At 31.2% G+C, this 15,551-nt stretch overlaps 1 protein-coding gene across 1 annotated transcript; it reads right to left on the bottom strand.

Moving 5' to 3' along the window:
• Positions 1 to 13,897: 13,897 nt before the first annotated feature.
• LOC136971837 (uncharacterized) lies at positions 13,898 to 14,953 on the bottom strand. The gene has a single exon (XM_067266341.1). It carries the CDS (start codon positions 14,951 to 14,953, stop codon positions 13,898 to 13,900), a length of 1,056 nt encoding a protein of 351 aa, XP_067122442.1.
• Between the last annotated feature and the right edge of the window lie 598 nt (positions 14,954 to 15,551).

The following is a 15,551-nucleotide window of genomic DNA, read 5'->3' as shown; positions in this document are numbered from 1 at the left end:
TTTCTCGTTTTTTCGAAGTTCACTGCGATAATTTTTTATTACGTGGATTCATACATTTTGCGTTGATTGCAATGGATATTTTAAGGCATAAAGTTTACTGTGAATTAGTTCTAAATTCAGAAAGAAAAGTTGAAAATAATTTATTTTTCGACAATTTGGGAGAACTGATCTTTGTTTGGATGTAAATGAAGGCATGTAAATTTATTTGTGCATATAATTATCTAGTTCTAATTTCGAAACATTTATGGCATTTAGTGTTTATAAGCGTGTTATTTAGACATGTCTACCAATTTAGTGCTAAAACGTAGAACTACGTCAAAGAAGAATACAAACTTTAATTAGCAAGTAGTCTCTTTATTAGCAAACTAATTTGTTGGTAGATTTTTTTACATTTAAAGTGTAATTACATGAAACTAAATGGATGTGAACATAGAAAGTAGAATATGGCAAGACTAATAAATAAAACTATTATTACATATTACTCGATCAGAAAAATTTATACTTGAAGAATTTTGTTTTGATAATTATTGCCTAGGGTTTATGTCGAAAATATTTTTCAGTTATATTTGTAATTACAGTTAATTCGAATAGTAATGGCGCTTAAATATTTATAGAATTAATTGAAGTTTTCGAATTTTGTTTTGAGGAAACTGAGGAAGGCAAGAGTATCTACAGTTGTATAATGAACTGAATTTAAGTAAATTAGGTGACTTTGTATGTTTCGATGTAGTTTTTTATAATATTACGATATACGAACTTTCGATTTTGTAAATTGTATTATACTAAAAAATAAAGTTTTTTGTTATTCTCTTACTTAATGATGTATTTATAATGTTTCTGAACTAAATAATACTTATTAAATTGAAATCCAAGCTTTACAAAGTACTATGAATATTAGTAGTTTATAGTAAAACGGTCTTCTCTATGTCTTACTACGGCTTACTCTAATGTTGACTTTACGAAAAGTAGGTCAGACAAGGACCGTTAAACTAATGACGTAGGCTGTTTACATTTTCGGTTGCATCGGTGCTCTCGCGATAGCGTCATCTACAGAAGTCACACCTACTTTTTTCTGACGCGAGCCAATTAGGAATATTAATGTTTTTAACCAATCGGATGACGGCGGGAAATTTAAATTCGATTTATGTCTATAGATGGCCGTCTAAAATTTCATATTTATTTTAATTTTCTTTCTTATATTGTAATTTCTCGAAAACTAAAAAATATTCTAAAACAAAGTTGGAGAACCCAACTACTCGTGAAAATTCTACGACTTCACGAAATGGTCCAGGTATTTTATAAGAATTTTTTAACGACTATAGTTGTCCTTCACCACTGCCACTCGATCGCCTTGGACGACTATTCTCGTCCTTCACTGTTAAGAGGTTAACAATAACAAAAATTAAATTTAATAGAAATCAAAATAAAATAGAAATACAAATGAATGAATAAATGGAATATACAAATAAATGATTTACAACTTGCACTATCTTAAATCTAATACCTAAGACACGTTGAAAAAGACAGCTTACAATAGTATTCCCGAGTTTCATAATACCTCATTAAATTGCAGATTCTAGACGTTTTCTATTTAGAGTTTATAGTCTTCTTCAAATAGCACATTATTAACACTTAATCTTCTACTAATAATAGACAGACATGTGAAAGTCCTTTTGTTCACTTCTTTTCACGATGAAGCTTTAAGGGAGACTCCTAGATAAGTTCCATGGAGAACACCTTGTTTACTCCTTCACGATTGAGTTTCCCGGCGGACTCGAACTAATGTTTAAGAATCAGCGTCGTAACTAGTCTTTTATGCGCCCGGTGCGAGCTTCTGTAACTACGCCCCAAAACTACGATATAAAACTTGGTCCAGGTCATTTCTACGCCCCCAGGGTCTGCGCCCTGTGCCTGGGCACCGCTGGCACCGCCCTAGTTAAGGCACTGATAAGAATATATGGAGAACTCCTAGCTTGTTTTCTACTGCGACTGAAAGCCCTTTGGTGAACTCCTTCTATAACCTTTTAACAGTGGAACAGTCAGACGCGGCTCTACCAGTTAGTTGTGGAGTAGAAGCGTGGGAAATTTTTTAAGAATTTTTCCACGCGTTTTTCTTGTTTCTGTATTAGGAAAAAAAATTTTAAACAGTTACGTCTTGTAAAGAAAAAATCGTTCTTTATTGTCACATAATTTTTTTATATATGAATTTTTTTCGCGGTATTTTTTTGCTAAAATTTTTTTTTCAAATTTATATTAAATTCTTTTTTGATTTTCCATCCGTTACGATTTTTTCAAAAGTTTTGAATTTATTTTCAATTTTATATATTTTTAAGGTTTTAGGCATTTAAGTCATGACGATTTTTTTCAACCTGCGAATCAAATGCGAGAAAATGTAATTGACAGTTAACGAATTTCATCCATAACGGTAGATGACATAAAAGTTGTGATGTTTATAACTACGACGCCTGGCGGCTTTTCCCCCCAGATTGAAATGTGGGTGAAGGTCGTCTCGTGTTCTATTTTCTGTAGAAGTGACGTAATCATTGTAAATAAAAGAAAATTTCAGTATATCTTTTATTTAAAATTTTAAAATTCGTTGTTCAAATTTACACTGAAATATTAAAGCGGTTTAAAATATTAGCATTTGGTAAATAAACTTACTTTACGTATAATAAATTTAAATAAATTAAACTTTAAGAAACAACAATAAAAAAATGTAGAAATATTTTTATATTCATCTTCAGATTTATTACATATGAGATCGTCATTGACCAATATTTAATTTTGAAATCAATATTCATCATTGGCATGCATCAGAAAAAAAATGCATAACTTCCCTAAAACACACTTCACTGAGAGGGTCCGCTTCACTCTGAAAAAGCGACCAGTCTACGTCGGCAATCCAATATACGACCTACTTTCTCTAACATAGTAAAACGAAGTAATTTACAGTACAACAATACACATGAACACTAACCATAATAATCAAATCAAATTGTTAAAGTATAAGTTTTTCTAAAAAACCTCTAATCGGTCTTTGATGTAGTTCTACGTTTTAGCACTAAATTGGTACACATGTCTAAATAACACGCTTATAAATACTAAAAAACAAATGTTTCGAAACTAGAACTACATAATTATATGCACAAATAAATTAGTAGTCCAATAATACATACTTCCACTTATATCCAAGTATTATATCCAAAGATCAGTTCTCGTTAATTGTCGAAAAATAAATTATTTTCAACTTTTCTTTCTGAATTTAGAACTAATTCACAGTAAACTTTACGCCTTAAAATATCCATTGCAATCAACGCAAAATCTATCAATCCACGTAATAAAAATTTATCGCAGTGAACTTCAAAAGATAATGAGAAAATACAAACACCAAACCGCACTGTACGAAATCTGGCGCGAACTCATCATATACAATAGACAAAACGAAAATGCTCTTGTCCAAAGACATCGGGTGACAAAAAGTTTCTAAATAAACGCTAAAAGTTTTAAAGAATTCGTCCACAAAAGCCGATGAATTTAATTAATACACAATAACTAAACCTGTTTAATAAAGGTTAATAATTTACCACTATAATTATGCAAATTAGATATAAAAAAGATCATTGCGCAAATTCTCCCGCCAACTATACGTCATGGGAAAACTTACGACGTCAATGCGATTGAAGCTTTTCCACAAAACACTGACAATTTTATATAATTATTTAATTAATCCAGTCAAATTTAAATAATATAAAATGTCTAGATCTGTTTAATAAAGATTATCACAAATATTATTACAAATATGCAAATTAGATATGAGATAGGTCACTAGGAAATCTTCCGCCAAGATAAAAATAGCTTTCGGTCACGTGTTCACCAAGAAATATGTTTAAAATTTAATTTTTCAGCTTACATAAACCGTACAATAAATGAGTATTTCTTCGAAAGAAGTCGATATACACGAATAAATAATAATTATTTAATAATGCTTTTATCCATTTTAAATTGATATTGTAAAAATTAAGCCATTTAATCTGTGTGGCTTTTATAATTTAGAGTTTCCGAGTATTTTACTGTGAAATTCAATTTAGTAAACAGAAACAAAGTTAGGTTATTAAGTATAAACAGCACAATACAATAATTTATACGTAAGTTGAGTGTAAATACAGAAAAAAAACGAATTATATCAAAGATGGGACAAACAAGCTTACATCCCCAGAACAGAGCTTATAATTCGTTGTTATTTTCAGCCTGTTTCTACTTCGATTGTTTTATGTTGGTAAAAAGTTAATATTTTAAGATGTTCTTAGTGAAGAAAGATAAAAGTATCGAAATATAATATTCACACACACAAAAATATTCATGTATGTCGATATTAGAAATTTGGAATGAATTATAGAATGTCCTCGATAGACATATCGAGTGATTGTCTGTTTCTTCTGTCGTATTTTGTTTTTCTACGTGAAAATAAGATATCTTTTAGAACTATTGATAATATAAACATTTTGTTTCCTTATATATTACCTTCAATTACAGATGCAAACTTTAACACGTGGAGCATGTGACAAAGTATTACTATATCCATTATTACTTTATTTTGAATACACCTGAGACCCATGACAATATATATTAACCTACTCTAAGTATTATTATTTTATTTAAAAGTCATTTTAAACGTTATTATTACATCAAATTATGAAATGGAATGTTCCAAGTATAAGGGTAAGAGGTAGGGGAAAGACCCCATGCGTGGGAAAAAAATGTGTTTTTATTAAAAATATAATAAAATTTACTTATATTTACGTAAAATATCGACAATTTTCTTCTGGAGAAATGTTTCTTGATAAAATTAATTATCTATATGAATGAAACTTTCAATAATACATTAGTTACAATGACTGACTATCCTTTATTATCCTTTCTGCAGTATGTCTTATTTATTAAACATAGTTTCCTAGATTATAGCATAATAATGTGTATAAAAACTAATAATTCTGTTAATTTGTAAACGCAGATATTTTCACATAAAAAACATACTGCACCCTCTGTATATTTAACGTCAGTTATTTGCGATTGAATTTTTCTAAATAAACCTGTTTAATCCATAATTTATTTGACAGAAAGAAATTGTTTATGGCCTGTATTCCATATATCTAATGTTTTTCTCATGATATTATTTCAAATATCGAAAAAAAAATACATTTATAATTTCGACATACATGAATACTTTTATGTGTGAATGTTATATTTCGATACTTTTATCTTTCTTCACTAAGAAGATGTACTTTATTTAAAATATCAACTTTTTACCAACATAAAACAATCGAAGTAGAAACAGGCTGAAAATAACAACGAATTATAAGCTCTGTTCTGGGGATGTAAGCTTGTTTGTCCCATCTTTGATATAATTCGTTTTTTTCTGTATTTACACTCAACTTACGTATAAATTATTGTATTGTGCTGTTTATACTTAATAACCTAACTTTGTTTCTGTTTACTAAATTGAATTTCACAGTAAAATACTCGGAAACTCTAAATTATAAAAGCCACACAGATTAAATGGCTTAATTTTTACAATATCAATTTAAAATGGATAAAAGCATTATTAAATAATTATTATTTATTCGTGTATATCGACTTCTTTCGAAGAAATACTCGTTTATTGTACGGTTTATGTAAGCTGAAAAATTAAATTTTAAACATATTTCTTGGTGAACACGTGACCGAAAGCTATTTTTATCTTGGCGGAGATTTCCTAGTGACCTATCTCATATCTAATTTGCATATTTGTAATAATATTTGTGATAATCTTTATTAAACTGATCTAGACATTTTATATTATTTAAATTTGACTTGATTAATTAAATAATTATATAAAATTGTCAGTGTTTAGTGGGAAAGCTTCAATCGCTTTGACGTCGTAAGTTTTCCCATGACGTATAGTTGGCGAGAGAATTTGCGCATTGATCTTTTTTATATCTAATTTGCATAATTATAGTGGTAAATTATTAATCTTTATTAAACAGATTTAGTTATTGTGTATTAATTAAATTCATCGGTTTTTGTGAAAGAATTCTTTAAAACTTTTAGCATTTATTCTAAAACTTTTCGTCATGTGATAAAATTTTTACAGGAGCATTACTATATTTATCAATTGGCGGCAAAATTTAATAGCGTGCGGTTTGGTGTTTCTGTGTTTCTCGTTTTTTCGAAGTTCACTGCGATAAATTTTTATTACGTGGATTCATAGATTTTGCGTTGTTTTTAACGGATAAAAGGTAAAAATTTTACTCTGAATATAGAACTTGTTTTTCAGAATATGCTACTTTACAGAAAGAAAAGTTGAAAATAATTTATTTTTCGACAATTTGCGAGAACTGATCTTTGTTTGGATGTAAATGAAGGCATGTATTATAGGTTTACTAATTTATTTCTGCATATAATTATGTAGTTCTAGTTTCGAGACATATATGGTTTTTAGTGTTTATAAGCGTGTTATTTAGACATGTCTACCAATTTAGTGCTAAAACGTAGAACTACGTCAAAGAAGAATACAAACTTTAATTAGCAAGTAGTCTCTTTATTAGCAAACTAATTTGTTGGTAGATTTTTTTACATTTAAAGTGTAATTACATGAAACTAAATGGATGTGAACATAGAAAGTAGAATATGGCAAGACTAATAGATAAAACTATTATTACATATTACTCGATCAGAAAAATTTATACTTGAAGAATTTTGTTTTGATAATTATTGCCTAGGGTTTATGTCGAAAATATTTTTCAGTTATATTTGTAATTAGAGTTAATTCGAATAGTAATGGCGCTTAAATATTTATAGGATTAATTGAAGTTTTCGAATTTTGTTTGAGGAAACTGAGGAAGGCAAGAGTATCTACAGTTGTATAATGAACTGAATTTAAGTAAATTAGGTGACTTTGTATGTTTCGATGTAGTTTTTTATAATATTACGATATACGAACTTTCGATTTTGTAAATTGTATTATACTAAAAAATAAAGTTTTTCGTTATTCTCCTACTTAATGATGTATTTATAATGTTTCTGAACTAAATAATACTTATTAAATTGAAATCCGAGCTTTACAAAGTACTATGAATATTAGAGAAGACGGTTTTACTATAAACTACTACGTTTTACTACAGCTTACTCCAATGTTGATTCTACGAAAAGTAGGTCAGACAAGGACCGTTAGACTAATGACGTAGGCTGTTTACTTTTTCAGGTTGCATCGGTGCACTCTTTGTAGCGTCATTTACAGAAGTCACACCTACTTTTTTCTGACGCGAGCCAATTAGGAATATTAATGTTTTTAACCAATCAGATGACGGCGGGAAATTTAAATTCGATTTATGTCGATAGATGGCCGTCTAAAATTTCATATTTATTTTAATTTTCTCTCTTTTATTGTAATTTCTCGAGAACTAAAGGATATGCCAAAACAAAGTTGGAGAACCCAACTACTCGTGAAAATTCTACGACTTCACGAAATGGTCCAGGTATTTTATAAGAATTTTTTAACGACTATAGTCGTCCTTCACCACTGCCACTCGATCGCCTTGGACGTCTATTTACGTCCCTCACTGTTAAGAGGATAATATATGTGGAAAACCCTGACTTGCCTTAGCGATGAAAGCTGTCAGTGAACTTTTCGATTTAGGCGCGTATTTCGATAATAATCTTCTTCATTACCCAATCAAATTACTTTAATTCCATCACATGAAAGGGATAAAAATAAGGGGTAAAACTGTCGACGTGTCACGAGTCTGGGTGATTAAAACAGTGATGAAAGTCGACAGAAAGGAAATCAACTTTTTTTCTAACTGAAAGGGGAATGAAAAATCCGTTTTTTTAACTATAGAATTTAAAAAGTTTAAGTTTATCATTCAGTGAATTTTGGTATAACAATTAAGTTAGTCTATTCCCTAACATATATAAGTTTAAATTTATCACACTTGTATGTCCAAATAATAACGGTTTGATCAAAAGAAGGGTAAAATGAAAGTATTGTGTGCTTTTTGTTATCAGATCGTTTTATGTCAAACTTCCTCCTAACTTTTTGATACGATCTTGCCAGTTAACTAATCCTATAAAATTTTTTAAATAAAATACAATAATTTTAAATTAAATTTCAAGCAACATTAAGCGCCTATTCTCACAATAGTAAAGTTACGAAAAAATGCCGTTTTATGCGAACCTGTGCCATACAAAACTTGTGCGAAACATGGAGTCAGGCTCCAAAAGTTGAAAAATTATTATGAACGACAAAATATAAAGAAAATGTGTTATTAATCGAAATTTTTTCTAGATAGTTGCGGTTGTACAATCGAAGATCCAACGATTTTTCCACAACTTGTGTTCGAATACCGAATTGTTCCAGTACCGAGATACTGTCGTATTTTTTTCCTCGTTTTTAAAAATGGTTACTTACTTGCCGTTAGGAAATTTTAATAACGCTTACCTAATAATATTTATTTAAACTTTACTAAAAATATGTATAAAAGATAAATTTAAAACAATGAGATCTGTTGCATATATACATATATATATATATATATATAATTCTAAAAATAAATTATTTTAAAAAGATTTATCAAGTGATGTTATACTCGTTTTATTCCGACTTTGAGAGACGACAAAAAGAACTAAATAACAATCAAGAATTAAACGTTTATTTTACGTTTTTTTCCTCTTGGAATCCATCCAGAAATAAAGTTTATTGAACGCACAACCGGAAAATCCGGTTTAACTACCTTTTACAACACCTTTTTGACCGGGAGACAAGCTTCCGCAAGCCGCCTTCAGCCTAGGAGCCAGCAAGCAGAGCCGTAACTAGGATTTTGGATGCGTATGGCCAAGAATAAAAATGTCACCTTTTTAATTTTTGTTTTTAAATAAAAATAAAACTGGTGGTGTATTTTTGAAATACATGTTTGTAGAAATTATAGATCATAAATACTATATAAATATAAATATAAAAGTTTTTTTGTGTTATTAATCTCAAATACATATTATTCCGAAACCTTCTCGTTGGCGCCCATATTAAATCGGCGCCTATGGCAGGGGCCACGTTGGCCATACCCTAGTTACGGCTCTGCCAGCAAGTAGCAAAAAAACAAAGCAATCACGCTCGTGATGAGCTTCGTATCGGCCTCATCACTGGATACAACCATTATTTAACAGGAGTACTCATCTGATGGATTATATTGTCCCAGCATGCATCCACAACAGCACCCTTATTCAAATTTATTACATTTGCATAACTCTGTATACAATAATGTTCTATAATGCGTCTTTTTACCATATTTTTTCTTTATATAAAATTTTTACATTATTTCTATTAATTTTACATTTAAAAATATTGCAATTCTAGTACCAATTTCGTTTTAGTTGTATCGCCGCCTCATGTTCTTTCAGTCGTTTTTCAAGTCTTCTCCCTGTTCTTCCTACGTAGCGTTTTGGATTTGGGCACGTACAGTACATAATATTTTGTAAATTACACCTGCAACTTCCAATTGATTTTTTTGTCTCCTTTATTAATAAAATTCATTACATGAATTAATTTTTTTGTTTTTCGTCGCTACTATACGAACAGAAAATTTTTAAAATGCGTTTTATATTTTTCATATAAATGGTTTATATATGGAAACTGGATGTATGTAGTATTAATCTTTTCATTTGTAGCATTATATCTTGTATTTATATCGTATAAATACCATTTACTTATGAGGTTCTTCGGTTAGTTATTTAGTAAATATTTTTTAACAAGCTTTTTTTTGTTTCAATAGCTTCTTGAAATGTTGTTCTATTTAGTAATTTTTGAATTCCATCAAAAAGGTGTTTCACTTGATTTCTATTGGGCAATATGATTTATAGTTAATTGTTTTTTAGTATTACATGGTTTCTCGTACTTCCGAAAGTGTAGTTTTTCTTCTTCTCTGTTTAGGGTAATATCTAGGTAATTCAGTACCTGGTTATTTTCACCTTCGTATGTAAATGTTAGGTTGTTATATAACTTATTTGCATAATCTCCGACTTTTTTAGCTGTGGTTATTCGTGAATCGTATATTATTATGATGTCATCGTTGTATCTCGCATGGTAACATATACCTTTAAAATGTGATATTTTCTCATCATGCACCAATTTCGGTCCGATAACAGTGTTCATTGCAACTTCTATGAAAAGCTGTAGGAAGTTTTAAAATAATTATTTTAAAAACAAATTCAATGGAGTTAAATATGTAGCGAGTCTTTTTATACATACAGTGAAACCTGTTTTTATGCGGTGGATAGGGACCGCATAAAAAAAGTCTCACATAGAATATAACATCAAAACCGTACGAAATAGAATTTATTGACAACAGATGTCAGCACTTTACTGCATCGTCTCCTCTATCGTCTGTTTTACATATTTTTGTCCAGGTGGTGTTTTGTTGAATTAAAAAATAAATTATTTCATTTTTCTCATATTCATGCAATAATATTACTATAATGAGTTCATTTATGCTATAATAAGTTTATTTAGCTATAATAAGTCAACGTGAGACATGACAAATCGCGCCAGACTAGTCGCCAACTATACCGCACAAATAAAAAATCGCACAAAAAGAACCGCATAAAAACAGGTTTGATGGAATTCAGGTTTTCTTTAACCGATTTCAAAGTAAAATAATATAACATCCAAAAGAAATTTATTAGGCCATAGTAATCACAAATTTTAATGAAATTAATTGTATTTTAACAATAAGTTTAATTATCAAATTTTTAAATTTTTTTTTCCTAAGCGAGTAGGTGTCAGGTTGTTTAATTCACTTTATGAACTAATTTTTGTCTCGATTATGAATCATGTTTTGTCTGAATTATTTTACAGAAGATATACGATTGATCGGTTTTTGAAATAAATAATGTTTTAAGGAACGTGAAAATTTATTTGTAATACCAAGATCGAAAGTTGCAATCATGGAGACATATGGTTTTATCATTACTTACGACGGCGATAGAAATTATTCTGCCAACTGAAAAAGCCACATGGTCATTCACTAGTGATTTTTAAATTTTAGAAACATCATGTCATTAATTTAATCAATATTGCAGAAAAATAAAAATTCACTCTTTCAATGAGTAGCGCGAATTCATGATAACCAGCAATAAGCATTACTTATGTTATTAAATGTCTGTTTGTTAAGTGATTATATTCAAATTTCTTTATCAAGGTGATTAATTGGTCATTCACTGCTGCAACTGCATACTTTTCTTTGCTATTTTTATGTATAAGCCAGCCGAGAAAGCGCGAAAGTAAAACTGAAATTCTTTCTTTAGTATAGGTCTATATAGAAATCGGCATACTGATTCACACCTGGATGCCGTTTTACGAGTAGCATGCAGCAGTTACAAGCATATTTTAAATGAAACTGTGAAAAAATGTTCGCAATATCGAGAGTCACACAAAATTTCAAGGGTTAGTGAAAAATTATATAGGTTTTTTATTATAATCGTTATGTTGCGGCCCGCGTGTAATAGCTATCATGTGTATGTGGCCCGAGAAAAAAAAAGGTTGAGTAGCACTGTTCTAGAACATTTTGAGTGTTCTTAAAAGTGTTCCAGAACACTTTTTACTTTCAGAACACAATACTAACACTACACTGTATTTCTTAAAATTTTTCTTATAATAGATTCCAATTCTAATGTAAAATTACGTGTATTTATTACGTCAGTTTAAGTTATGTTTCTTAATTTGTAAAAATGGTAAATTATGGTAAATATAAAATCAAATACAATCTTTTACAATGCAAACATTATATTGCTTATAAAGCTGTATAACGGCGTATCTTGAGATTCGTAGATACAAATGATAAACACCTGAACAAAATAGAATCACACATCTAATCTGCTCTACATATAATATCATACCATATTTCTACAGTCAGTATAACTTAACCGCATTGTGACAAATTTGTTAGAAAAATAATGTTTGAAAAAAATTGTGAAAAATGACAATATCGATGACAATGATGTTTCGATAGTTAAGACGATGAAATTTATAAAATTAGCAAATGCAACATCTTTTATTTTACGTTATTTTACATTAAAATTTAGACATTTACATAGAATTTTTTTTGTAAATATAAATGCAGGCTATTGTGTCGAAAGCCGTAACGTGAAATAACTTAATACCGATTAATAATTTATTCAGATGATCGACGTATATCCTTAACAATAAAAGTAACGTTTTACTCTCGTTTCCGACGTTATCGCGATCACACGAAAAATTTAAACATTTGCACGAAATTTCTTTGTAAATATGAATTTAGGCTATTATATCGAAAGCCGTGACTTCAGAAAATTCAATCCCGATCAATGATTTTTTCAGATAATCGAAGTAACTCCTTTACAATCAAAATACGTTTCAGACGTAAAGTTTGTAAATTAACCTGTTTATGGCGGAACCTGTGTAACGCGAAAACGGTGAGGAAAATCGAGATGTATAATAAAAATTGTTATTTGTATTTGATTTAACACACGTTAACAAGAAGTTTACAAACCTATCATATATAAATCATTGAAATGTCAAAAAGTACTTGTATTCAATAGAATTTCCAAATACGACGACTTCATTGCAGTAATTTTATTGGGATTCACACGGTAAGTTTTCACGTATATTACTTAACAGCTGTTTTTAGTTACATTAATGTCTGATTTAATTATCAGTTGTGAAAACTTAACACATTATTTTCAATTTAGATTTTATTCTCTGTTTTTAAACTTATTTCAAACTCTTTTACACCATTTCGTTTGCTGAAATTCAAGCATTTTGCAATTGTATAAAAATTGCCGATATAATCAGTTTTAAAAAAATCTAATAACAAGTAGCACCACACTTTTTAACTTTCTGCAAATGTGTCTTAATATTTTTTTCAGGGAAGTTACGCAACTCGTTACTACATTTTATTTGATAGAAAAGTGTATTTAATTAGGTACATATAAATTTGATGAGGACTATTTATACGAAACATTAAGCAGTTGTATAATGCGTTTCTTAATTGTATATTCGTGACTTAAAATTGAAAATGCCATTTTTTATGTTTACGCCTGATTAATTATCTTAACTGTGTAGACAGAGTGACGTCAGTTGATGCTGATAAAATGAAAATTGCTAATTACAATCAACTCATACTGTAAAGTGATATAAATAGAATAAAAAAATCGTTCAACAAATTAAATTTTTCAATAAATCCCAAAAATCTCTGTTTAATAATTTATCCCAGACTGTCATTTAAATTACATGTAGAAAACTTTGATTTTAAAAAATTTCTATTCGTCAGAGAATGACCTAGAATAATTTAGAATGTGTATCCAACAATATACATTTTTTCGTGCAATATTTTTTACTAATGTGCAATTGTTGTATATGCTTTTATCCGTTTGAGTCTCGACCTCAGTATTTCTATTGAATGAACTTAACCAAAACCCCTTCAGAGATGTTGAAAAGAGGGGAAGAACAATTGGCCCGTACCCAAAAGCCCGTTAAGTAAGTCAATTAGCTTCTCCCAGGAGAAGTTTCCAGTTGGTCATTACAGTTTTCTTTGCTATGTTTTTGAAAATACAATAAATTTTCTGGTTCTTCCAAATATCGTGTAGGCCACATGGCCAAGTGATGTTTATCTCGCTCAGGAGAAGACAAACTTCGTTCCTTTCACTGCTGGTTATTGGACAATCGTAAAAATAGTGGCTTGCGTCATCCTTGACCATACAGATTGGGCAGTTCTCGTTGGTGCGGTCTGTGAATCGGGCGAGATAACTCGCGAACTTTCCATGGTTGCTCAAGAATTGCGATGTGAAGTGATTAGGGATGTACCAGTCGATTTTTAGGAATTGATTGATGTCAGGGTATAAACCGATAAGTGATATGATTATTATATTCATTCCAGCGTAACTGCCAATTGTTGATGGCCTCCTCCCAAAGGAGTCTTTTCAGGGTGCCCTTGTTGATACTGTTATATTCAATAGTGATGGTGTTGTCTAAGGCTGCTTCTTTTGCAAGGGCATCTGCCCGCTCGTTTCCCTTCGTTCCCTGGTGAGAGTGCACCCAGCTGATCTGAGTACGATTAGGGGAGGTGTCTATTTTGTTCCTTATGTTCACAGCAAGTGGATGTAGCTTGTCAGAATAGATAAGATTGAGGGCCGAGAGTGAGTCTGTGAAGATACCGATTTCTAAGTTGTTGTAGGTGTTATCTGTCCAGTCTAGGGCTCTGCAGATTTCCAGGAGCTCAGCCAGGAAAACGTTGCAGTTATTGTGCAGCCTGTGTTTTTGATGGTGGATTTCTTGATTATCATCATATGCCACGAAGGCACAGCCTATTCCACCTTCGATGCCAGAGCCATCGGTATAAATTATAATTCTAGCCGCCCTCTGGTGGTCAGGGTTGCAAGAAGTGTTTGCATAGCTGTAGATGGTGTTACAGTAGGGGTGGTCTTTTTCCAGGTCCTCTGTTTTGAAGATGGTACTGCCAATTTGGATATCTTCGCCCATTTTTGCTAGCTGCATCTTACGTTTTCGTGTGATGTCGATGTCGATGGGCATTTTGCGTGCAATAACTTGTATGCTGTAGTTACTAGTAGTCTGATAGGCCTTCATAAGCGGCATTAGTGCATGCCGCTGCGCGGACACCAATTTTCTCTTCGGGTGAATCTTAAAGGCCGCCCAGCCCCAAGTGTTGCACCCGTATTTGATAATAAGAGTAAAAATGCTGTCATAAATAGTTGAAAGGGCCGCAGAAGAGAGGCCCCAATCTCTCCTGGCCACCTGGGCAAACGCCTGAAAGATCATGCCAGTACAGTTTGTAACTTGCTCTATGTGAGCATCCCACGTAAGTCTGTGGTCCATCACTATGCCAAGGTACTTAAGAGTCTTCTCTACTTTGATGGTGTTCCCATTCATTTTAAGGATCAGTGTTCTTAGATAGAGGTTGCCTTTCTCGGTTTATTGTAGACTATTGCCTTAATTTTGTTAGCATTAAAAGACAATTTATGTTCAGAGCCCCATGTACTTATAAGATGTAACAGGCGATTGCCCTTGGTCTCAAGGTCTGCCCGAGACCTGCCCCCGACAAGCATGAGCACGTTGTCTGCATAAGCAGTACTTGAATCTTGACCGAAGTGCTCCCTCAGAAATGCGTCAAACATTATATTTCAAAGCAGAGGTCCACACACGGACCCCTGTGGACAACCTCTCGTTATTGTTTTCTGGACCTCGAGGTTTTCATACTGAAGGACGGCCTCCTTGTCCCTGAAGTAGTCCAATAGCAATTTAACCCTTTCCCGGCCAGGGTACCGATCTATCGTTACCCTAATTGTTTCGCAAAACAGCCAGGGTACCGATTCATCGTTACCCTGATAAAAATCGATTTTTATAAAATTTATCGACAACAGATGTCAGCACTTGACGGTATCGTCTTGTTTATCGTCTGTTTCACATATTTTTGTCCAGGTGGTGTTTTGTCGACTTAAAAAATTTTAATTATCGATGGTTTTTTCTT

This window comes from Centruroides vittatus, unplaced genomic scaffold (assembly GCF_030686945.1).
Source record: "Centruroides vittatus isolate TY-2023 unplaced genomic scaffold, ASM3068694v2 contig_2726, whole genome shotgun sequence".
Classification (NCBI taxonomy): Eukaryota; Metazoa; Arthropoda; class Arachnida; order Scorpiones; family Buthidae; genus Centruroides; species Centruroides vittatus.
Note: the sequence above shows the minus strand (reverse complement) of the source record. Positions and strands in the feature narration are given on the sequence as shown.